Source organism: Xenopus laevis, chromosome 3L, assembly GCF_017654675.1.
Source record: "Xenopus laevis strain J_2021 chromosome 3L, Xenopus_laevis_v10.1, whole genome shotgun sequence".
NCBI classification, from domain to species: domain Eukaryota; kingdom Metazoa; phylum Chordata; class Amphibia; order Anura; family Pipidae; genus Xenopus; species Xenopus laevis.
In genome coordinates, this window is record NC_054375.1 from 64,127,930 (window position 1) to 64,154,192 (window position 26,263).

Genomic DNA, 26,263 nt, shown 5'->3' on the forward strand with positions numbered 1-26,263 from the left:
CAATGGATCTGTGAAAATCAGTGTTATGCTTGCTGCTGCAGGGATTACATTGATTTTCCTAAAACAAACAACTCATGTGTTTCTGCGCAGTTACATAAGCACTGATTGATCAAATGTTCTACATTCATTTTTAAAAGATAGAGGCAAACTTTGAAATTCTCACCACCCTGCTGTAATATTAGGTATAAACCAAAATTGTAATATCAATGATTGTTGTTTTCCACCAAAATGTATTTGAATCTGGTTCAATGCATACCTACACATTATTTGCATTTTAATATAACAAGTTATGTTGTATGTTCTTCGAGTTCTCAGTGAGAAGGTCTCCTTTGATATATGCATTATATGCATGTAGCTGCTAATCATGCACAGCACATATGCTGCACAGTATCTATTGTACTTCTAAGCATGGTCTGAGAATTTGTTGTTTAAAATCCTATACTTTGATTTTTGTCACAGGTCACAGAGCAGAATACATGACAACTAGGTAAGACTTTGCTCCTTAATACCATTCATGTTATCAAAACCCTTTGTTGAACTGGTCCTGATACATTTTACTTGTGAGTTATGTAGTACAATCACACAATTTGTGGTATTACAAATGAAAGATAATGTACTTTGTGTGATAAGAGAACCTAACCGTATTCTCTAGTTGCTGTGATCATTTTCTTGTCAAACTTGCAGATTTCTTTTATGTAATAATAGAATTGTATGTCCCCAGCATTGAATTAGCTATTTTAAGAATTTGTTATGTATATCATGTTACAAAGATTTCTAACCTGTGAGATGTTAGTGGTTCTAATACTATATCTCCCAAAATCAGAAAAAAACATTTTGTTTCCGCATCATAATTTGTAATTCCGTCCAGTAGGTTATATTTAAAAATATGGTCACCTCCTAGACTTGAATCATTGATATCACTAGGCCTTCTGGGAATCCTACCACTGCTCCAGTTCATTTTAGCTTCTCAAAATGACAGTACCCTTTCATTATCAGGATATTTAATATGCTTCTTATTGATTCAAATATTGTGTTTCAGACATTACATAGCATGTCAAAGAGAATAATAAGCTAGTCTTGAGTTGATGAACAGTATATTGTTATAATATTTTGTACATCCTACATATACTTAGGAAGATAAACATTTAAACCTATAGGCTTTATAGATTTCTGTGACCTCATCATTATGATATAATCCAACCATCTGATGGTGAATTAATATCATTGGGATTGAATCAATCACAAGCAAGAAGCTTCCCCCCCCTTCGGATTTAATGTTTTCCTAGAATTTACACATTTGATGCTGTCCCCTGGGAAACATAACATTAAGGTTCTACTTTATTAAGGATATTGGTTTCTGGACTTTTATGGTGCATGCCCCCATTTCAGGTCAAAACAAGAGTACAGTTATATGAAAATAGCCATTCATGAATGTCTTCAAGAATATCAAAGCTATAAAATAAATGTTCACCCCATGTCTCTTCCTATTTGACCTGAAAGCTGGGCTTGTATGAGTATCTAGGAAAACGAAACGCGTCAGGCCTTGGTTGTTAATTATGGAGAAGAATATAATGTAAGCATTTTAACCTTTTACAATCTGACTCCGGTTCTACTACTTTGTGGTTCCAGGCTTGTGCCAGCCTCCTCTGAGTATCTAGGAAAGCAAATAGGCATTCTCTTCAAATCATAATGTACCTGGCAATAAAAGTATTTATAGTTTCGTTCACCTCTATATTAATTTTTAGTATGATGTAGACACTCATATTCAAAGACTATTTGCAATTGGTTATCATTTTTGAATTGCTTAGCTTTTAATTCAACTGCTCTCCAGTTTGCAATTTAGCAACTTCTGGTTGCAATTTAGCAACTAGGTAAGTGGTATGAATGAGAGACTGTAATATAAATAGAAGAGGCCTAAGTGGAAAGACATGTAAATTAAAGTAACAATAATAAGATTGTAGCCTCTCAGACCAATAGTTTTTTGGCTGTCAGGGACTGTGACCCCTAATCTAAGGCAGAGGAAAAAAATTAAGACCAGTTGAAAAGTTGCATTATATTATATACTAAAAGTTATCATTATGGCAAACAGCCCCCACTAAATTACAAACTTATAAAGGGAGCAAATAGTGCCTGATATTTTATTATTTAAAAGAATTTGGAAGAGGGCATATCCATGAATATTGCTGAATTCATGTTTTATTGTCAGTTAAGTATATTTCTACATGTCTTGTTTTGCGTTGTCTTTGCTCATGAAGTTGTTGTGGTAGTAAAAAGCATCTGCCTCACTCATTGCTCATATTTACTTTCCCAGGCCTCCAAATGTACCCCCTAAGCCCCAGAAACAAAAGAAGCCCAGGCCCCAATCCCAGTATATTACTAAGTTGTTTAACGGGGATCTTGAATCCTTCATCAAGGTACTGGCACTTGCAATGCTGGTGACTAAATCAGATGCTTCTGCTGCAATGGCCAGAACCTCACAACACTTGAGGAAGGTCATTGCACTCTTAGTTGTGGTGGGCTATTTCTTTCTTCTGATCACCTTCCTTCCTAAAGTCACAGAGAGATAGAGATAATGTTTTTACTGACAAATTTCTATGGCATTATGCCATTGTACATCTTTCCAGTTATTTAGTTTCCTGTTAAAATAAGGACTGCATCATGTTTAAGCAAGCTGTACCTGCCTACCACACCTGCTGTATTGGCAAGTGAAGGACAATTGATCTTTTGTAGCATTAAATGTGCTTTTTTAAGTGATTGCACTTTATGTGAAGTTTGTTTCATAAAATACTATATACCTGCCCTTGCCATAAAAAGGCAGCACTGTAAATGAGAAAGCAGTGCTAAAGTAGAAACTATGGAGATAAAATAGTTCACCCATGTAAATTGTTTGAGACTGGGCTCAAATTTTTTACCGATAAAGAGAAATCCTCCTCTGTGCCTAAAGGAGAATAATACTGGGAACAAAGTATTTCTAAGCTCAGTCTTGTATCTTTACTACATTTACTTTCTATCTGTTTTTTTTTTCATCCTGTATTGCTAACAATGCTTCTAGTCGTGGAAGAAGGAATTCACACACAAGGCATCAGGTATGGTGCTTCTGGCATGTCCTTAATCATTTTTCCTGCATGTATCAGATTGCAGTTACTTGTACTTTGCTTTGCATTAATGATCTCAGCAAATGACTGTCTAATATTCAAGTGTGTGTATGGACTTGCCCATACATATGTGACATTTGGTCTCCTAATGCAGCAGTTCAAAGGAAGGTCGCATGCAACACAGATCAGACCAAAACTGCAGTACACCGTAGCTTCATCTCAACACTCACAGATTGCATTGTGTGCATAAAGCCAGAGTGCCCCTGAGTTGGTATTCATCAGCAAACAGCTGCCACAACTAGGTTTGACTGATCACATAGCAGTTCTATGGATCGCAATCACACTAAATACCCAAATGTCATTATTGTGTAGACTTCAGAACTAAGCATGTGTTTACCATACTGTATATATACATACAATGCTGCTGATCTCATTGAGGGACAGACGTCACACAGAGTTTACAGAATTCGTGGGTGTCTGTCTATTGCGAAATTCTCAAAGCCCCCCCCACTGTGTTTAGAGTTATGAAAATGCTAATTCGTTTTTAAATGTACATTAAGACAAGCTCTTTCCAGACCTCTGTATTGCCTCTCAGCAGTTAAACATAATTTAGAAATTGTAATAGTTCATAATATATTTTATAGACCAAATTTCAGAACATACAAGAAATGGCATCTCTAATCAGTAGCACAAAAAGGGGAGTAGTAAGTATACATGTCTGCCCTGTAAAGGCTGCTTGGTTGCATCTTTAAGGTTTAAAAAAGAAAAGATTTCTTTGGTTGAAACCACATGGACTGGTAGTAAAAAAAGGTACAACCAAGCATATCCCTACCACAAAATGTTTGCTTTGCTATAAATTCTCTTGGCTTCAGTCTCTGCCTTGGCATAGCAAAGCATGTAGTGATTATGGGGTTTATTAGCCACACACATAAACAGAGCCCTCTGAATAAATCCTTTGGGTAAATATTTTTAAAAATATAAAATTATAGTCTTATTTATACATTTCTCTTATTAAGGATTTAGGGTTATGTACTGTCCAAGCTAGTTTGTTTGTAGTGGAATACATGTAAACCAGATGGCCTAATTACTGTTTAAATTATACCCTTTTCAGTGGTTATACTGTAGTTATTTTAGTTCCAAGCAGGAATAACCCTTTAAGACTTCAGACCAAGAAAGCTGTGAGACACTTTCAGGGTTATGCAATAAAAGGGACAAAATATACAGGTATAGTCACCCACAGCAACCTATCAGATATTTTGTTTTTAAACAGCTGCCCAGTAAATGATTCCTGTTGATTGGTTAATATGGGTGACTAGACAAGTAGTACATTTCCAATAAATAATTTGAAGAAAATATGTTGTGTCCTTCAGACATTCATGATATTACTACTGTCTTTTAGGAATCAGGGCAGATCATTCCTCTTATCGTTGAAAGCTGTATCAGGTTCATAAACTTGTATGGTAAGACATTTATTGGTATATGCTTTTGTATATGTCCAATGTTGTTTATGTATTTCCGGTTTGGTTTTGCTTAGCCTTCTTGTGGTCATGCTTTCTTAAGTGTTTATTAAATTGTCACATCTGTATCTCCTCACTCCCTGTCTGTTTATTGTATGTCTTCCTCAGGGCTTCAGCATCAGGGCATATTCAGAGTATCTGGGTCCCAGATAGAAGTCAATGATATTAAAAATGCCTTTGAAAGAGGTAAGCCATTGATTTTATGCTTTTTTTTTTTTTTGCACTAACATATTTAAAACTGTATATATTTTTATTTAAGGCCTAGAATAAGTTGATTTTATTTACAGATTAGTTTATATTCTGCTCTAATAATTGGATTTCTTTGTATACAGCATATGGTTTATATGGAGTTGGCAGAGATGCTTTGAAATTGATTGTGTTCGCTTAATACCATATTATTTGTGTAGTATTATTTCACCCCTTCATACAGCCAGCAGCATCACATAACTTATTGTCAGTGTCCCTGCATAAACTCTTGCATATTTGTATCACTGTACGTTAAGCCTAGCCTTGGGAGAGCTCTGGTGAATGCAGGCAAGCAAAACATTGAATTGAATGGACCCTATTTATCCATTTGAGATCTACTTATTTCTTTGTGCTTGCTATTACAGAAGGTTTCTATGCTTTTTTCCCTCGGCCTTTGTAACAGAAGCAGAGGAAAATAATGTTAGTCACAGAAAATACGTTTCATACTGACAGGGGCCCATTCATTAAGTTAAAGTGAAGGAATAGAAGATAAAATGCTTTGAATTTCGAAGTGTTTTTTTGGCTACTTCGACCATCGAATGGGCACCTTCGACTACGACTTCGAATCGAACGATTCGAACTAAAAATCGTTCAACTATTCGACCATTCGATAGTCGAAGACATGTTTCTTTAAGAAAAAACTTCGACCCCCTAGTTTGCCACCTAAAAGCTACCGAACTCAATGTTAGCCTATGGGGAAGGTCCCCACTTTTTTTGGTCGAAGGATAATCCTTCGATCGTTGGATTAAAATCCTACGATTCGAAGGATTTAGTCGTTCGATCAAAGGATTATTCCTTCGATCGTTCGATTGAAGTATTTGCGCAAAATCCTTCGACTTCGATATTCAAAGTCGAAGGATTTTCATTCCCCAGTCGAATATCGAGGGTTAATTAACCCTCTATATTCGACCCTTGATGAATTTGCCCCTTAATGTTGATTTAAACTCTGTGACAGCTAAAACATAGATACTTGGCAAGCAGAATTTTAAGCCAACAACACCTTTAAAAACTAAACGAAATATAAAAAATAAAGTACCCCCTATTGTAAAATATTATGATATTATAAGTCACTGAGGAGTTCCATGACCATATAAAAGCACTAGACCGAAGACCGTTTATAAGGATATAATTTATAAGATATTCATGGCTTTTGTGTATTATATACTTATCATGAATTGTAATGTGTGCAGTAGTTTATATTATGCAGCCTCATTTTCATGGTATTTTTGTTAACATTTTATTAATGTTAAAAATATAACTCATTTGGTCAAAATACATTTACATGGGCCATATTTATTCTTAAATGCCTTTGATAAGGCATCATCTTATTTTTTCTATGCTATATATAGCTTAAATTGCATGTTTTCAATTCCAAATAAAGAATGTTGATCTTTCTTTGGACATTTATTGATAAAGTAAGCGCATTTTTTTGAGGAAAACGGTTTTTTGTTTTGTTTTTTGCAACATTTTCATTAAACTTAATAATTGGTAACTTGGCAATTGTATCTTGTTATAGGCGAGGATCCTTTGACAGATGACCAAAACAACCATGACATCAACTCTGTAGCAGGAGTATTGAAGCTTTACTTCCGGGGCTTAGAAAACCCACTCTTTCCTAAGGAAAGATTTAATGACCTAATATCATGCATCCGTAAGTCAACATTTTGTTCCTTTGTCTTCCCTGCAAATTTGTCCCACTTTCTTGCTTATGTCTTGGAGTTACTACCTCTTCCTTGAAAGAGCAGTGTTCTATCCTGCAATATTCTTCCTTTAAAAAGAGAGAGAGGAACTACTAGATGTCTTAAAGGCAAACTGTCCCACATCTGAGGCCCTGAGTGTTTATTCATATTTGCAGCTGGGACTGCTCCCTTTTTGTTCATCTGGATTATGTATAACTCTTTGAATCCATTACAGCAGGAAAACATTCCTGCCGGCATAATCCAGGCTTTTATACACTTTAGTAATTGTCTTAACTTTTATGTTGAGATCAGGTTCAGACAGAGAGCGCAAACTGTTAAAGCAAATAGCAAGTGCATGCTTACAGCTTGAAAACACTTTATGCTGCTGAGCAGCTCAGTCTCTCTGGGCTTCATTTAATGAGACACAGAAGCGCAACTTTATTCTGAAAAAAAGTCAAGCAATTTCTTTTCACGTTTTCACCACTGATTTTTTTTTTGTAATGCTTTTTGCATTTTTTAATTATTTTCACCATTTACTATAAAAAGCTGGCCCCTTATATTTAATTAAGCAGCTTAAAGATATTTTGGCCAATCTTTAACTGAATCCCAGCATTTCCTTTTTTAAAAAAACAATATTCTTGACGCAGCCATACTTTATGCTTCAGCATTTCTTTCTCGTTCATCTACATTTTGTACACGCATCCCATTCTCTTTTTTTTACATATTATGGGGGAAATTCACTAAAGGGCGAATTTTCACTTCGGAATGCGCCGCCACACTTCGTGCCACTTCGTCAGATGTTAATTCGCAGCGCATACGTTAATTCAACAAAATGTGAAGTTATGTCTCGGCAGACGAACCACCAGCTAAACGTAGTCAGCACTAGCATTTCATAGTGAACTTTCGCTACCATTCATTTCTGTCGAGCGAAACTTCGTTTACACACACTTAGGTCAATTTGAATGGAGAGGGTACATATAGGTCATATATATGTTTTTATTAGTGATGTTGGTAAAAATGCTTGAAGTGGCCACTTATTATTAAAAATGTTCAAGGAAGCAAAATAAACACAAAAGAGATCCTCTATTGTCCTAGACACAAGCCCACCCTAAAACAAATGTGGCGTGCCCCTCAAATGGTTAAAAAAAATATAGTTACAACTTTTAAACATAATCCCACTTTAAAATATGAAAAAATACCAGTGTTTTTATTTTTTTAAATTAATTTTCGGCATACAGGATATGAAGTCACTGACATAAGATTGTTGAGGATGTAGCTTCATCTTATGTTCAGTTCACCTGGTATAACCTGGTGAAGCAGACTCTGGCGAAACGGGTAACGTAATGGAAAATTTGCACTTTAGTGAATTTGCGGAGTAACAGTTGTCCGCCTGGTGAAAGGGCAGGAAACTTCTTTAACAACTTTTTCGCTAGTGAATTGTCCTCTAAATTTGCCCCTATGTTTAGAAAATATAGAAAACTGATAAAGGGTTTGTAGATTCCTGCTTTGTCATATTCATAGTAGTGCTCACCATCAACTTTCCTTTGTGCATTGTGTACTGTATATTAGTAACCAGTTGGCTGGGTGTGCTAGTCAGTCTCTGTTATCATATGGAAATCCTGAGGAAATGCTCCTCTATATATAGCTCAGTAACCAATACAAGGAATCTGTATCCAGGCTACTTTCCCAGTGCGGAAGATGTTGTAGCCATGGTTGAAGAATGAAATGATTTTGCAACATTCTCATGTAACTTTGTAACCTTGATTACTAAGGTCAGTGGCATACTGAAATTAGTGAAAGCCAGTTTGATATTTTGTGCTTGCCTGGGAAGCCAATCACATTTATGTTCTGACAAGAGTTACACCTCTAAGGGCTTAATTGGGATCATCACAGCAGACTTTTGTGAAACCCAAGACACAGTGTCTTTGGTCATTATGATTGCAGCTGTTGGAGTGAAATATCACACACAGTTGGGAATGTGAGTAGGAAGCAAATATTATTCATTTCCTGGATTTTTCTCAAGTTAATAACCTTCTCTAACTAATGAAAAATCCTAAATAAATTTCCAACTCCGAAGAATGCCTTTTAAAGGTACAGGCCTTAGACTTTGACTACTTCGGCAGGTTTCTGTTTTCTTTTTACTGTGATTTCAATCTAAATCTAGATTTGCCGTCAGATTTTTTGTGTGAACAAGGACCAAGTCCTAAGTGTTGTCTGGCAAGTAATTGTATTGACACATCAGCCATATACATATATGTCCAAACTTAAAAATATTTCTTGTATTTTCATAAAAAGTGAATGGTAATATAAGAGGTGTTTCTGGTGGGCATTTTAATTTACTATTGTGTCATGATGAACAGAAGGCCTTTACTTACGTCTGACATACCAAAAGTTGTTAATGTATTTTACAGACAAGAGAAATCTTACACCACGTGCTCCCTAGCTGCTAGCAAAGTGCAACAAATTGTAATCTGCACAGAATAGGGATTGAATATTTTAAGAACAATTTGTCTTCTGGGCTGAAATTTTTTAATTCCTCAGGGTCCGTTTTCCTATTTAGCTTTAATATGTCTCTTAGTGTTTTAGATTTTCCAGGGTTTTCCCTATTGGTATTTTACTGTGCTTTTAAAATCTGGTCTTACAGTTAGTATTAGGAAAAAACCTAATAGATTTAAAAAGTGTTTCAGGTCAGCCAAGTGACCTATTTTTTGAGTACTATATGCACTAAAGGAGTAATTTCACAAAGCGGAATAAAAACCAAACCCATACAGTGTATTCAGTCCTGCCAATTCCTCATATTATTCGACTTCCATCCTTTTCCCGGATTTCACACAGTTCACTATTTTTATACACCGGTTAAAATAACTTGTCTAGGAAATTAAATCTGCTGATTCAGTCGCTTGGCTGTTGTTTTCAGCTTCCTCTGTGTCAGAGCATTTTACAGTTTATTGGAAGATGGCAAACAGAAGTACTGAAAAATGTTGTTTATGAAGACTTCACAGACTTGAGAAAAAAAATCACAAGGAAGGATTTTAATTCAGAGAGGGTATCTAAATATGTCTACTAAGCCACTGTAGCCTTTGCTTGAGAAACAAGACAAGAGATGGAAAATAAACAAATTCTTAATTTAATAATTTAAGTTTTAAAATTGGTTTTAGAGCAAGACAGAACGGTAATTTACTCTGGGCCCCCAGCATCAGAAGGGGAACCATAGGGGAAAAAAAACATACATACAAAGAATACGCTATGTTACAAGTGTTTGCTATTTTCAGTGTATACACCAGATGTCCAACCAGTGGACCTGCAGCTGTTGTTAACCTGCACCTCCCAACATCTCATAGACAGCTGAAGACCATGGGTCATACAGGGGCCTACTCTTCACTTCATTGCCATGCTTTAACTCAGGACGGGTAGCCTTAAAATGCATGTACCTGGTTCTAGATCAATACATTCAGAGGAACAAAAGTGAGCCATCTGACTGCTCCTTTTGTGATCATATGGTAGACATTATTACCCAATACATCCTTAATGCCAGAAAAAGGACAATATCTTTTTCTATTTATACTTTTTATACTTTTTCTGATTAATGAAAAACATTCTATACTATACTGTATTATTGCACTATACTTGGATGCTATACACTACAAAAACAGATAAAATATCTCTTTAGAAAACAAAAACACTTTTCTCTGGGACAATAGCATGAAGTGCTAATGATGAACTAGAATGAGATGTATCCTTTTAAACATACCCTGAAATTGTTCAGATCATTGCTGGAGCAAAACAAATAATATATTGTTTCTGGAATTCTTTTGTCACTAAAGAACGTACCCTAAGGAATGTTTTGGCCTTTCAGTTTTCCTTCTGGTTTGATAAAATTACCTTTCTACTTTTTCTGTTAGGCCTGTTGAGGGCCTCATGAATAATTAAGCTCTCTCTGCTGATTTTGCACAATGTATAAATCTAAAGCCAGTTTGACTTCCTCCCCTTCATTCAAAGCCTTCACACCAACTGATGCTAGAAAAGTAAAAGAAACAATCAAAACAATGTGTATACAACCTGGCCAAAAGTACCTGGACTAGAATGACATGCCTTCAGTTGGGACAATCACTGCTAAGTTCAAAACTGTCTCTGGAAGTTATTTAAAAGGAATGTGGGTTTTATATGGGTGAAAGCAAATTTAATATCACCCATGCAAAGCCAAGCATCAGCTGAAGTAGATTCTGGGGCAGTGGAACCCTGTCCTCTGGAGTGATAAGTGGCATTTCATCATCTGGCAGTCTGAATGATAAGTTTGAGTTTGTGAGATGTCAGGAGAACACTACGGGGTTATTTATTTATAAGTCCAAATTTATCTCAATATTTTCTGCTACAAACTCCGATCAAATCCGCTTGGGTTTTTTTACGTTTTTTACGCTTATTTATTATTACATTTTCCCGAAATTTGCTTTGTGGAAAAAAAACATTTTCACAATTTTTTTCTGATTTTTTTTCATCCGATTTTCAAAATTTTTTCGGGAATTTTCACCTGAAAACCTAGCGTTCATCAAAAAATCATTGGGACTTCTCCCATTGACTTATATGCAACCATCGACAGGTCTGAGATGCCGGATTTTCAGATTCAGACTTTTCCATCCACGGGGTTTAATAAATTCCAAAAAAAAATCCTGATTTTATAAAAAAAAAAAAAATCAAGAATTTTTCGGGATTTTTGCATTTGGAGTTTAGTATAAAAAAAACCTACTTGTCATGAATGCAAAATTGGGGAATGAAACATTTAAGGGGCATTATACACCCTTTTTGAACATAAGTGCAATTTATCGTGCTTGTGTTGAAGATACTTTTTGCCTGTTTTAATCACAAAAAAATCTACTATTTTTTATTTCTTAAACAGGGAAACTGGAGGTACTCTATATTTGGTCCTTGCAAAGTAGATACTTAGATTACCAATGCACAGTTAAAATTCCTGCTTATGTGTGAGCTAAAATAGGGAAGGGAGGGGGCTGTATACTGGGAAGCTAATTACCTACCACACAAGGACCAAACATGGAGTAGCTTCAGTTTCTGTTTCTCTTAAATAGTAAAAACCATAGATTTTTCATGATTAAAAAAAAATAGGAAAAAGGTATGTTCAGCACAAGCTCTATTCATTTCACTCATGTTGACATGGGGTGCTCTGCCCCTTTAAGGATACTTTGTGTCAACCGTATGGACAAAGATCCTTTCTGTTTAGGCAAAATAATGCACATATTCACAAAGCGATGTATGTGTTTACTGGGTTCTAGAACTTTACTGCACCGAGCCAAGACCTCAACCTAAATGGCACTTTTGGAATGCTGACTGAGTGCCAGACCTAATCCCCAATATCCTTGCAAAATTTTACAGTTGCTCCAGTGGTTGAATGAAAGCAGATCTCAACAAAAGTATTCAAATATCTAGCAAAAAGCCTTCCCAAAACATCAGAGGCTGTTCCAACAGCAAAGGGAAGGGCAAACTTCATATTAATATCCATCTGTTGGGAATTAAATGTTGGGCAAGGTCCAAATGACTTTATAGTATATCTGTAGGATTAAAAAGTTGCCACTTTGTGGGAACAAACTGCCAGGTAATCCAAATCTGGATTTTGTAGTTTTATTGCCAAAGAGAAAAAGGAAGACAAAAAATCTGTTCAGGTTACATTCTGCACAGTACCTGAGTGTTAATATGCACTAGATATAAATAGAGATGCAAAAAAGACAAATTATAGGTCTCCTGCTCGAATAAAATAATAATACAATTGACAGAAAGAAGGTCAAATAAGCATGACGGAATCATACACAATAAGGTTGCTTGTCCGTAACATAATTCGCCATGGTAGCCAAATTATGTTAAATGAGTACAGGATTGCCTTTTGTTCCATATCGTATATCAAATGTATTTTATTTCAAGTTTATCTGAGGTTAACCAGCTGATTGCCAGGGTGCACTTAGCAGCAGAATGTACTATGTATAGCTTGACAATTGTATAGGTTTTTTTCCTAAAATTTTTAATTTAAGTAGAAGTTCCCATGGATTCAAACGGAAGGTGGTAGAGAAAATATCCTGTAACAGTGAATGTAACCCTCTTTAATGTGCTTGAGCAATAGGAGATTCCCACTGTAATTATGTACTAACGTGCCAGCAGTGTTGCAGCCTCTAAAAACATGAATGCTTTCTGTAAGGTGTCATATGCCATCTGGCCAGTGACTTATAAGAAAACTCTATCACTATATTTAGACCATTTCATTGCCATCAGTGTTTCATTCCAGCCATCCTGCTTTACCAGTGCTAAATCTGCCACTCAATTTCAATGATTATCGCCTGTGCTGTTTTGGAGGAAGCATTTTATAGAATTGTTATTTTCTTCATTGTCTAGGTAGATTCAGGAGGTATTAATGTATTTGGGCTGAAAGCTAAAAACGAATTTTAAGTATGGTCCATTAATTTTACAGGAGCCATTATATTTGCATTTGTTGTAGGCACCAAGGAGAGCATTGGATTTGTGAGCCCCAGCTCTCTTCTGTGCATATAACCAGTTCTTTGCTTGCCACCACTTTAACCACCCACAGAAAATTTACTCAGATTTTCTCAGATTTATAAAGTGCACTGAGTAAAACATGCATTTGCTTTTTCATGTGTTTCTGTAAATGCTTTCTCTGTTTTTCAACCAAATTATGTCTTGTAATACGTATTTATATAAATCATAATACTCGAGATGAAGATGTGTAGGCACAAAATAAAATTTTTGCTATGGTAACATGTCTAGCTAAGCAGACAACATTTCCAGTAACCCAGTACACAAGAGACCATTGCTCAGTAGTGTTTCTGCTTGCATCACATATGCTGTTGTCCTCTGCCAAAGAACATAAATGGGTCTCCAGAGAAAACCTTGGCACATTATAGATCAAGAGCTGCGCTGTGTTTTTAATTAACTATCTTGCCACTGAGCAGGCCCTTGGCATGCATATCATGTCACAGAAAAAAAATCATGAAGGAATCTCTTGCCCAGGATTCTTAGTAGTAGGCAACAGCATATGTTACACGCTATTAGAAGACTACCACAAGAATTAGGAACAAAAAATAAATACAGCCAGACAGTCTTTCATGTGAAAGGCCTAAGGAGTTTAATATTTGAAATATTGTTTATTTTGCAGATGTAGTGCTTTGGATAAAACACATGGGAGTTTTCAGTATGTGGTTATTTGCCAATACTGCCTTGAATGTTTCTTCTAATAGTAAAAAAATTATAAATAAAAAGTTTTTAACCTTTTAACTATAGGGAACAGCACATGAACAATTTGTGTTTTTGTGGAAAAACCATATTCACACAATGAAATTCAATAACAAGTGTGTGAACTTTGTTAGTGAGCACCAAGTATTACTGGGCCCTCCAATTTGGCCTTCCCAAAGGCTCTCTGTACCTGCTGAAGTTTATTGCAACAACTGCTACAGGAGACAGGTGTGGGTTAAGAGATGTCAGTAAATCACTGTAGGGAATCTTTGATGCAATAGAGCAATAATGGCAGTCTGTTTCTAACATTCAGTATATCGTATAGTAGAGAGAGAGATATATGGTGGTATCATACACAGAAATCTGTGAAACTCTTGTGCAACCTGGGTGCATACGGATCCCTTGCAGGGCCACATCCATCTCGCGTCACTCCAGCTGGACAACCCTAAACTACCACGTCAACTACAGCAATTGTAACTTATGTACTTAGAGATATGGTTTTAGGTTTGGCATTACAAGTATGGGATTCCTTATCTGAAAACCCATTATCCAGACAGATCCAAATTATGGAAAGATCCCTTATCTGGAAAACCCCAGGTCACAAGCATTCCAGATAACAGATCTTATATCTGTACATAAAAAATGCAAAATGATAAGAGAAAGAATGGATCATGCCATAACTATTGCAGTTGTACAGCAGGGTAAAAATCAAGGAAAATAAGGAAAGATATCACTTTAGTAGAGCCACCTTTAGTTATAGACCAAGTCTGAGACACCAAGAGTAAGAGGTATACCACTGCCAACTGGACAGCGTCTACCATGCTCTAACAGAGATTCCAAATACACTCTGTACTTTTCTATACACCCATATATCCCCCTTCTCCCCACAGATCTAATTGATGTGCCAGTATTTGGCATCTTGCAGCAGCAGGTATTTGCCAGACTATTCAGTTTGCTAGTCTGGGCCTGTTCCCTACTTACTAATCCTATGTGACCTTGGCCTGCACTGTGGCACACTAGTGCACTCTGTTAATCCTCTAGGCTACTACTGACCTATGCTCCATCCACTTTTAAGATTTTGTGCACAATATATAACATAGACTTCCATAGATAGCTATGTAGTTGTATGCGTGCACTACTCAAAAAAGGTACTGCCCTATTACTGCAAAAAGGAAACAACATTTAAACATGAAGAAATGGTGTGCTCAAGGCACTTAAATTATAGAAAATTATTTTAGTCCTCCCTTGGACCTTTCACAAGCCTACAAAGATTGTATACCACTCTCATCAGTCCTAGCTCTAATAATGTTTACAGTTCCGTTTTGTTACCATCTGCAAACTCACACTAAGGTGTGCTTCATCAGAAGCCCGAAGTTTGGACTTTGAAAGGATATGACATAGACATAAAAAAAAAGTCTATGTTTCTGGCAGTTCTGCTTATATATTGTGCTTAGTACTGTCCCTACTAATGTCTTTATTATACTCCCTTAAGTTTCAGTCTTTAACCTTTTTTCTTATTCCTCAGGAGTAGAAAATCTCTATGAGAGGGCCATTCACATTCGCAAGATCCTTTTGACATTGCCCAGGACTGTGCATATAGTCATGAGATACTTGTTTGCCTTCCTGAACCAGTAAGTATGGTTGTATATAACAGATTTCTGATTCAAATGCCTTTATTCATGACATAATAAAATGTGAAAGTTGGCTGCTAGTACTGCAAACCATTGCAACCAAGTAGCAGACGTTTATTGGCCAGCTGTCGGAAAACAAAAATATGAGTCTTTTATTGTATTTCCTTAATTCTGTTTTGGAGAAAATGCAGTTTACTACCTAAGTTTTTTTTAATAACAGAAATAAGATGACCTGCATTACTTCAAACATACAACAGTAATCTGCATAATGTAATTTTTAGTTATTCCCAGTCGTACATTCATTAGAGCCTCACTCTGTGCTCTTAAACTTTGAAATCCTACTACTACATTTAGGTGCAATACATGAACATAGTTTAGATATGTTACATGAACAAATGCCATTCCAGAAGGACTGTGCACATTGCTGAGCAAAATAGTTTTGTAAACTTGTTCTGCCACTGTTAAGGCTTGTCAGTATAAAAAATAAAATCAGTAAATGGGAAGCCAAGTTCATTTATCAAAGCCTTAGCTCAAGCAGTGATCACAGTGAAACCCAAATGAAAAGCAGGACTAATCCTGGTTTGAGGGTAAAAAAAAAAAAATCTGCCACTCAGTCTGAATCCTTTCTTGACCTCAGCTGCTGCAAAGTCAGCTGCTGCATAGAATAGATAAGTGCAGACACAAACGGGCTCCCCTGTCAAAGGTTATGTCAGATACTGAGAGAGTAAATCTTTTCTCTTTCCACCTGCCTGCCTGGCTTTCTGTTTCAGCACACACACACAAAACCATAGCCTGAGCCACAATAATAAGAACAGATAGGAGCAGCTCTACACAGATATGGCTTACGTAGAAACAAAGCAAGCAGACAAGTACAGCTCTTTTAAGTATGAACACTTTTCCTGATTTATATCAACGTTTATTTAGTAGGGTTTTTTATAGCATTTTCCTAATCTCCTTAATATGAACTTCCTTGTTATGCTCTTTATGAAAACCCCCATGCTTTTTTTACTGCTCCTAAGCATAGTAATGACTGGATTAAATTGCAGTCGATTAATATTGATTTCATTGCTATCATGTGAGCATTACTGGTCGCACAAGGTCACTCAGCCACCCCTGTTTAGTACTGTTTAGTATGGCAATAGGATTAGATAGTCCCTTTAGGCAATGATTGTATTGTTGTGTTACTTGCTTTAGCAACTGCCAAAGGACTGGGTGTGGGCATGTAAGGCCTACTAAAAAAATGTAAGCCAATGAGTGAGGTGCCATGTTAGTACCAGTATTTACTCAGTGACATTGAAGGTGTTACCTAAACTTCACATGGACAATATTGGGCTGATTTGATCAGATCATAATTGCAGCTATGCAGGCTGTCGAATCAACAGACTGCAAGTTTGGTCTTCGATCCAATGGAAAAAATAAAACCTGGCCGAAAGATATCCACCCTTCAGGCCCATCTGCTGGCACCATATATTGGCCAATAAAGAGTCAGCAGGTATTGCCAACTTTGTAAAAAAAATTAAAAAATTTCGGATTACACCAGATAATCTATCACAAATCATGGTATAATTCCAGGGTCAGATATTTTTACACCACCCTAAGCAAAAAAATAAAATTGTCAAAAAGTTGGAATACCAATATTCTCATCAATTTAATTGCATTCTACTGGTTTTTAAGTTAACACCAACAGCATCTAAAAATATTACCAATTTCAAATTTTTGTAAGTTGTTCTGCCAGATATGTTCTGATTAAATCATAAAAGGTTTGCTCAGAATGTCAATTTAACACAAAAGCATCTCAAACACATTATTAATGAAACGGGAGTGAAGCATTAGTGAATATGACATTCTTTTCAAAAACTGTTGTCTTTTAATCTCCCTTACCCAGTTTTACTTTACTTCACCTTTTCTTATATGGCACTTATTCATTCATTCATTAAACTGCTAGTTGTACTCATTGCAGGTGTTCAGTAACAGGGCTTTTGTGTGTGCATATTAGCTGTATTGATTCTTACTTAGTACACTGTATCTGGAAACACTAAGCTTCATAAAGGTAGGGTACAGCTGCCCCCCAACCCACACAAAAAAGATTTGCTAAATGTAACGATAGTATTGAAGTCATCTTCGTAACAGGGGCTCACACATGCTACCAAATTTAAATGTAGGCAACCTGGCGTGTAATATTTCTTCTCATCGTGCTGTAGACTTATCAGTGTGCAGACTGCTTAATATCTCATGTGGATTTTTTCATTTTAGTATTATTATTGTTTTTTTGCATTCTCTCCTGTGTGACTGACACGGGCGTGGGTGCATGGTGTAGGAAACTATCTTTCATTTATATGCAGACAAAGATGGGACTCCAGTGCTTCAAAAGGGTTCACCAAAACCTACACGCAGCTGCTGAAATAACCTCACGATTATTCTTGCCATAACTGAAATAGCTCATGCAAAATGATTCTTACGAACCCTGATTTCTTTATCAGACATTCTCTGTTTTTTCCTCACAGCCTTTCTCAATACAGCGACGAGAATATGATGGATCCCTATAACCTGGCAATATGCTTTGGGCCCACTTTAATGCCTGTTCCAGATATACAAGACCAGGTGTCCTGTCAGGCTCATGTGAATGAAATTGTTAAAACCATCATCATTCACCATGAGGCAATTTTCCCAGATGCTAAAGAGCTGGAGGGTCCGGTATATGAGAAATGCATGGCTGGGGATGACTACTGGTAAGTTCATAAATTTTATCCTTCCACCTCCTCTTTTCACATGGACTAGACTTTTTTTATGCCTTACTAAGGAAAGTATTCTTATTAAAGTATTAAAGGGGTTGTTCACCTTCCAAACACTTTTTTCAATTCAGTTGTTTTTAGATTGTTCCCCAGAAATAAAGACTTTTTTAAATTACTTCCATTATTTATTTTTTTACTGTTTTTCCAAAATCTAAGTTTAAAGTTGCATGTTCGTGTATCTGGTGTTTTAGTCTGGCAGATCAGTAATTCAGGTACAGACTCAAAACAATTTACAATGTTGCAACATTTTGTTGATGCATTTTTCAGCAGAATCTCTGGATTATTAGCAACTATTGTATCAATCAGCTGCCTGTAATAAAACCCAGAGATTCTGCTCAGGGACAAAGATAGCAAATGTATCAACTAAATGTATCAATTTAGAACAGTTTATAAGGTCGACAACCCCCCCCCCCCACACACACACACACACACCTCCCAGGGCTGCTTTAGAATGTGAAAAATTACACTTTACACTTCAATATTAGATAAATGGTCACACACAGAAAATAGAAAGTCATTGGAAAAAATCATTATTTCTGGTGATCTATCTGAAAACAACTAGTTGTTTGAAGGTGAACTACCCCTTTAAAAGAACCTTTTACATGTGAATCGAGCATTTATTACTAGAATGTTTTCCCTGGACATAAAAGAAACCAGACTGCTTTGTAGCTGCAGCGCCCCATTGGCTTTTGTTTCTTTCTGACCATCCAATGACCTGATTTCCTTTGGTGAAAAATCTCAGCATGTCTCAAAGACGCTCTGAAGCTGAAGTGGAGAAATAGTTTCTGAAAACACTTACATCCTATTGAAGTGTTTTTAAAAGACTGAAGCAAGGATTCAGGGAACATCTGTGCCTCAGTGCTGCTGTGTATGTTTAGTCTTATACAATTCAAGCACTGAAGGCAGGTAGAATAAAAGTTGTATATATCTGTGAGCTGTTTGCAGTAGGCCTTGGGTTGGGAAAGAAATACAACTAGCAGAGACCACCAGACCTCTCAGAAACTGACTGATAATGCCCTTTTTCCACTCCTTTCTCCTGTTCCTGTGCGGAGTATAACATTTGTTCAGTTAGCACAGGAGCCATTGCTCAGTGGGTAATTTTTCACTCAGTATTGACCCTAATTTTGTTTAGTTATTTCCCTTTACTTTTGAGTCAAAGGGTAAGGGTCTGGCCACATGAGCAGATTCGGGGAGATTAGTAGCCCCAGCAACAAATCTCCTCTTCTTCAGGGGCGACAATCTCCCCAAACTGCCTTCCCCCTGCCCTCTGCCGGCTTAAATGAAAATCACCTGGGGGAATGCACACGCGACGCTTTGTTTTCCGAAGTGGCCCCACGAGGAAACTTTGGGTGACTTTGGAAAACGAAGTGGTGCGTGTGCATTCTCCCAGGCGATTTCCATTTAAGCCGGGGGAAGGCAGTTTGGGGAGATTGTCGCCCTGAAGAAGAGGAGATTTGTTGCTGGGGAGACTAATCTCCCCAAAGCTGCTTGTGTGGCCAGACCCTAAGGCAGTGATCCCCAACCAGTAGCTCGCGAGCAACATGTTGCTCTCCAACCCCTTGGATGTTGCTCTCAGTGTCCTCAAAGCAGGTGCTTATTTTTAAATTCTAGGCTTGAAGGCAAGTTTTAATTGCATAAAAACAAAGTATAGTGCCAAGTAGAGCATCTTGTAGACTTTTCAGTCCACATAAGGGCTACCCAATAGCCAATCACAGCCCTTATTTGGCACCCCAAGGGACTTTCCCATGCTTGTGTTGCTCCCCAGCTCTTTTCATATTTGAATGTGGCTCACGGGTAAAAAAGGTTGGGGACCCCTGCCCTAAGGGGTTCCAATAGATAAAGATAACTCTGATTTATAACTTAAAAATATTTCCTGTTGCTTGTCACTATGAAAAGGAAGTGGAGGACAAGGATTTAAGTGTGCCGTTTCTAGGGGTCTATTTATGGTTTTTATTAAGTAACTTTATCACTGGATCTATATAATCTATATTGTTTGCACCTATGCTATGGCCCTATCGCTAACATTTGGACAAATTCTAGAAGAGAAAAAAAAGATTTAATAAATACACACAGTGTGTATTAGGGAAATGTTTGTTACATGGGACTACCCAAGGGCTCCATACATGTTTTTGTTTGGCATTGTAAGTGAAATCTATTCAGCCTTTAATCAAATGTATATTCCATATTCACCCATGGCTTGCAAAAGGTAATCACTTTATGCTTTCCCCTTTGCACTGTGAAATGACATATAGGATTTAACTGTGCAATTTGCAGTGTATTTGCACTGTGTATTATAAAAGACCTGAGATTTGAATAAGGAGTCCATTAACAAAAAACAGAACAGGAAATTTGTCATTTACTAGCAGCATTTTTGGCTTTATACTGTTTGTGCTCTTCAAATATTAGCCTAAGTTTAAAAGGCTCATTATTGACCTGTCAGCAGATGGTATGTAATCCATTGATGAATATTTTCGATAATGAATCAGAATTCATTGCCCATTACAATACTGAAGTGCACAGAATTTTTATCTGACATTATCACAGGCAATTTAAGCTCTCTTGGATTAAATGAAGAGTGCTTAGCCAAGCTCAAACTAAAGCCTAAAATCTATTTGGCATATGATGCATTTTCATATGATTCATAACTATAATGTTGTTAAATGCTCTTAAACCATCATATTTTGGTAATTTGCCTGTTTTACACTATAGGCCAATGTGCATATACTTTTTGATACATTCATCCACGGATTAAAAATGCGTGAAGTAGGCACAAATTAAAATTAATTCCTCCGTTAATGAGTAGTTTTATACATAATGATGAAATAAGTGTTGCTCTTTTTCAGTGGAAGTAAGAATCTGTTGAATCTATTGGCCCCCCCACACACTTCTCATGTACTTGTATACAGAATTTACTTATGTTCCCAGTCACATGACAATTTCCCTAATGAAAAGCCACAAGAAATTGCTGTAGATAACTAAATTTTCTTAGTTGAAAAATTGCCTTCAGTAGCATGCTTTCTACTTGCTAGGGATGTAGCGAACGGCGGAAAAAATGTTTGCGAACATATTCGCGAACTTGCGTCCAAAAATGCGAACGGTTCGCGAACGTCGCGAACCCCATAGACTTCAATGGGAAGGCGAATTTTAAAAGCTAGAAAAGACATTTCTGGCCAGAAAAATGATTTTAAAGTTGTTTAAAGGGTGCAACGACCTGGACAGTGGCATGCCAGAGGGGGATCAAGTGCAAAAATGTATCTGAAAAATACATTGTTGACACAGCGCTGCGTTTTGTGCTGTAAAGGGCAGAAATCACACTACGTCACTCAGGTGATGTTTCTGGACACGGAATGTGAAAAAGCTCACACAGCTAGGTGGCACTTGGTTAAAGACTGGGCAAACAATGCCTGCAAGGGCAACGTATACAGTAGTGGATACAGAATATATTATTGCTGCTGTAAAAACATCACTCAGGTGATGTTTACGGACACAGAATTATTATTGTTATTTAGACAGAATGTGAAAAAGCTCACACAGCTAGGTGGCACTTGCATACCTCCCAACTGTCCCTCTTTTGACCACTCAACCCCCTGTACCTCTTTTGTACTGGAAAGTCCCTCTTTTCTCTGCACTGAACAGCCAGAAAAAAACCAGTTTCTAACTTAATTGGCTTTTGGCAGAGAGCTCAGAACAGCTAACAGGTGCAAATAATATACTTTGTAACAATTTTGACTCTGGTTGGTGCTGGTGGTGGTGAGCTACTAGGAGGAGCAGCACACCAGTCCCTATTTTCTCTGCACTGAACAGCCAGAAAAAAAACAGTTTCTAACTTAATTAGCTTTTGGCAGAGAGCTCAGAACAGCTAACAGGTGCAAATAAGATACTTTGTAACAATTTTGACTCTGGTTGGTGCTGGTAGTGGTGAACTACTAGGAGGAGCAGCACACCAGTCCCACTCCCCAACACAGCTAGACTAATAGCACTGGGCTCTTATAGTAGCAAAGTAAAAAAACAAAAAAGAAAATAAAAGCAGTCCTTACAAGGACTATTGGGTTATTACAGCAGTCAGCAGATGAGATCAGAAGCAGTGCCCACAGCAGCTACATACAGAGCACTGCAGTAGAAGGTAGATTACTAGCAGGCCTGGACTGGGAGTCAAAATAGGCCCTGCCATTCCAAGTACGCAGAGGCCCAAACAGCCCCCTACCAGCCCAAACAGCCCCCAACCAGCCCACTATATGGTAACTTTGTATGGAACCATACAGCAGCCCCTCTGGCATTTGCCAGAACCCACAGATTGCCAGTCCGGGCCTGATTACTAGTCAGCAAAGCTAACTAACCTAAACTCACTGTCCCTCAAATCCCTGCAGAGTTCTGTCCCTACAATACAGAGCAGTATCAAGTAGATTACTAGCCAGCAAAGTTACTATCAACTGTCCCTCAAATCACTAAACAGCTCTCTCCCTACACTAGCTCTTCCAAGCACACACAGGCAGAATGAAAAAACGCTGCAGGGCTTCAGTTTATATATGGAAGGGGAGTGGTCCAGGGGGTGTGGGGGTGGTCCATGAGGGAGAGCTTCCTGATTGGCTGCCATGTATCTGCTGGTCTGGGGTGAGAGGGCAAAAATAAGCGCCAGCTAAGGTGAACCCAAATTGGCGAACGTCGCGCGACGTTCGCGAACATTCGGCGGACGCGAACGGCCGATGTTCGCGGGCAAACAGTCCGCGACATCCCTACTACTTGCCACAACACTTTATCGAACATGGCATTTATGACACACTGGAGCAGTTGTCACTTGAAAATGTGATATTGGATTCCATAATCCTCACTTGCTCCTACAGTATTATAATAATTGATTGGCAGTATTTTTTTTTATCAGTAGCGAAATCACAGCACCATCCAAATCTTGTATAATCATAAAAAGCCTTTATTGTATTACTGGCTGGGATCTCAAACAAACGACGTTTCAGGCCCACATGGCCTTTTTTCAAGTTTGTAGGCCTGAAAATGTTGTTTGTTCGAGATCCCAGCCAGTAATACAATAAAGACTTTATGTGATTAAACAAGGTGCTGTGATTTCGCCACTGATATATTCAGCCGGTTGGAGTGGACAACTCTGCATGTGCACCTGTTTATAAAACTGTGGTTTGCGTGAGTGCTGACCAATTGTTCCAGTTTTGGAATTTTTTTTATCTTCCATTCTCTGTGTTTTTTTGGGAATATCATTGGCACTAAACTGAATGGGAAGTATCATCCTAGGAGAGGTTACATTGAAAAATTTCATATCACTGATTATCATAGCAAGACCTATGCAGAGTCTCTTGTCACTTACATAACTGGTGATCTATTTCTGCTTCAAAAAGATCCTGATCATCCTCCAATTCTCAAGGAAGGTCATACTTGCTTCAGTACTAGGCAGAATTAGGAGGCAAGCAACCCATGAAAATAAAGGGTTTCAAATTACATATCATTGTATTGAAAGTCGAGGTATCCTTAAAGAACAGATATCATACTTTTTCCCATCAATGTGACAAGCAGTCCTTGTTTGCGTTGCATGGGAGGACTCAGAAAAAAATTGTTCTCCCATGCTAAATTATGCCCAATAAGCTCACTCAGTAGTCCCTTATTCACTTCTGCTCAAATTGTTATTTTGGTATATATTGGTATATATTGGTATATATTGTATATATACAATTTGGTATATAATTGTGCTTTAATGTACCTAATGTGTGTTTTCTAATTAACAGCGATAGCCCATATAGTGAGCATGGCACTTTGGATGAAGTGGATCAAGATGCTGGTAATGAAACCCACACTAGTGAAGACGGTATGCTTTTTTTTCATGATCGTGTATCTATGATTTTTCTATTTGCTTTCTCTGATGAGTGTCATTAGCAAGTACTAGCCCAATGAACCAACAATGACTAAAATGCAGCTCGGCAGATGTTACTTGCTTTGCTGTAGGTAACACGGATAAAATGCCCTCAAGTGCCCATGATGTAAATTATAGCAGACACCGGGTCCATATTTTTTATTCTGATAACAGTACCCTTAATTTAGGCAGTATTCAGGCTATCGATAAACTCTGGTGAACTGATAGTGAAGTCAACCAACTTGGTATGAAACCTGCACAAAAATGATCACCTCTGCTGGGCAGCAAAAATGTACACATGGATAACTGATACCTGCAGAGCAAAGAGAAGTGGGTGGGTGCAGCTCACATTTTCCCACATAACCATGATCAAGCACTTGCAAACTGCTCTCTGAGGAGTCCTCACTCCTTACACATGGAAACACACAGTAACTGACATTTTCTATAATTCCTGCTATTAAATATCAATTAAATCTGGAACAGTGCAGTCAAACTCTCCTCTGGGGATAGCAGCAGAACAATTTAATAGATTCTATTAAAGCTTAGTCTATTTTGAGCTTTTTGTTCATTAGAAATGAAAAGAATATTCCTTCCGTACCTGATTTTTTTTTTTTATTTAAAATTTTTAGGCACATTAAACAAGGTCACAATTACATTTATAGCTACAAAAAATTTGGTACGGCTCTGCAGTAGTGATCAACCATTGGTCAATAACTGTTAACAGGAAAGGCAAAATCACCCCAGTGGATTCTATTTTTTTTTCTCCTCCTGGCTTTAAGGAACACACAGCCCATTGAAAAAAGAGCAGTGTCGCACTGCCATCTTATTTTACTTTCCCAGGCATCACTAAGCAGTTGAGTAAAAGCCTTTTTCTTGCAAATAAATATTATACTACAGGCATGGGAACTGCTATCCGGAATGTTCAAGGCCTGGGGTTTTCCACATGGGGGGGGGGGGTATTTCTGTCATTTAAATCTCCATACCTTAAGTCTACTAAAATATCATATAGCCATTAATTAAACTCAATAGTATATCGTTTTGCCTCCAATAAGGAATAATTAGATTTTAGTTTGGGTCAAGTACATGGTGTTGTTTTATTATTACAGAGAAAAGGGAAATCCTTTTAAAAATCTGAATTATTTTATTGAAATAGAGACTATGGAAGATAGCCTTCCTGTAACTTGGAGCTTTCTAAAGAATAGGTTTGTGGATAACTGATCCCATACCTTATGCACATACCTAAGTGACACTTTCTCAAGTTGTTTGCTTCTATTTTGTATGATCTTGCTCCCCAAGCATAGCTGAACACACACAAAAGGGCACATTTATATGCAAATGCAATATACAGAATTCACACACCATTTTTTCCCCCTAATGGAGCATTATACTTTGCACCTAATGCAATAAAGCAAGGTCAACCAGATTTTTGGTGCAAGTTTATATTTAAATGTACTTTATAACATAAACTGGAATGGCATTTTGTAGAGATGCTTTATAAGCATGTGGGCCTGATTTTTATGAACCCCCGATATGAACAAAATCTATAGAATAAGTGTAATATAACTAGTGATGGGCGAATTTATTTGCGGCAAATAAATTCGCAAAACGGGCGTGAAAATTTGCTGGCGAAAGTTTGCCGGAGTCAAAAAAAAAATTGTCGGCGGCATCCAAAAAATGGACGCCGGCGTTAAGAACGGGCGTCAGCGTCAAAAAACGTGACACCGGTGCAGTTTCGCTAAAAAACGGCGCAAATTCGCTCCATCACTAAATATAACATGGCTGACAGGCAGTGTGATGTGATATGAAGTAGCACATTGTTTGGAAAATGCTTTTCTTTTAGAATTGCTTAGTGATCTTAGGTGAACATTTTCCTTTATGCACCCTTTGTACGTTATGGGTTAAGCCCAAATAAACCTATATATTCAGATGGTACATGATTTAACTGCATGTGTATTTTAACATTTATGCATTCTACAACATGAACATTTAAGTGTTGATTGTTTTTGTTCTGCCCTTTGGGACTGTTCCTATGGGAGTGAATACCAAAGGTAAATGCAGAAAAAATAGGCCTTGATCAATATTTTCTGCATTTAAAATTGATGTCTGCTCCCCTGAGTACAGACTCACAGGGCAAAATAAATCAATAAACACTTGCATTTTTGAAAAATAATGTGCATTAATCA

The 26,263-nt window shown here is 37.3% G+C and overlaps 1 protein-coding gene across 5 annotated transcripts in view; it reads left to right on the top strand.

Annotated features, from left to right (window-relative positions):
• The window catches only part of LOC108711074 (SLIT-ROBO Rho GTPase-activating protein 1), a 106,531-nt gene that overhangs the window by 68,927 nt on the left and 11,341 nt on the right, over positions 1 to 26,263 (top strand). For 2 of the 5 annotated variants that reach the window (XM_018252407.2, XM_018252408.2), the window contains exons 11-18: positions 460 to 487; positions 2,312 to 2,414; positions 4,495 to 4,555; positions 4,721 to 4,798; positions 6,375 to 6,509; positions 15,311 to 15,416; positions 17,921 to 18,145; positions 23,956 to 24,035. In XM_018252407.2, the coding sequence (XP_018107896.1) occupies positions 460 to 487; positions 2,312 to 2,414; positions 4,495 to 4,555; positions 4,721 to 4,798; positions 6,375 to 6,509; positions 15,311 to 15,416; positions 17,921 to 18,145; positions 23,956 to 24,035 (816 nt within the window). Of the gene's footprint in view, positions 1 to 459; positions 488 to 2,311; positions 2,415 to 3,052; positions 3,087 to 4,494; positions 4,556 to 4,720; positions 4,799 to 6,374; positions 6,510 to 15,310; positions 15,417 to 17,920; positions 18,146 to 23,955; positions 24,036 to 26,263 lie in introns of those variants that run through there. The other 3 variants (XM_018252409.2, XM_018252410.2, XR_005966282.1) reach the window with 2 other exon arrangements.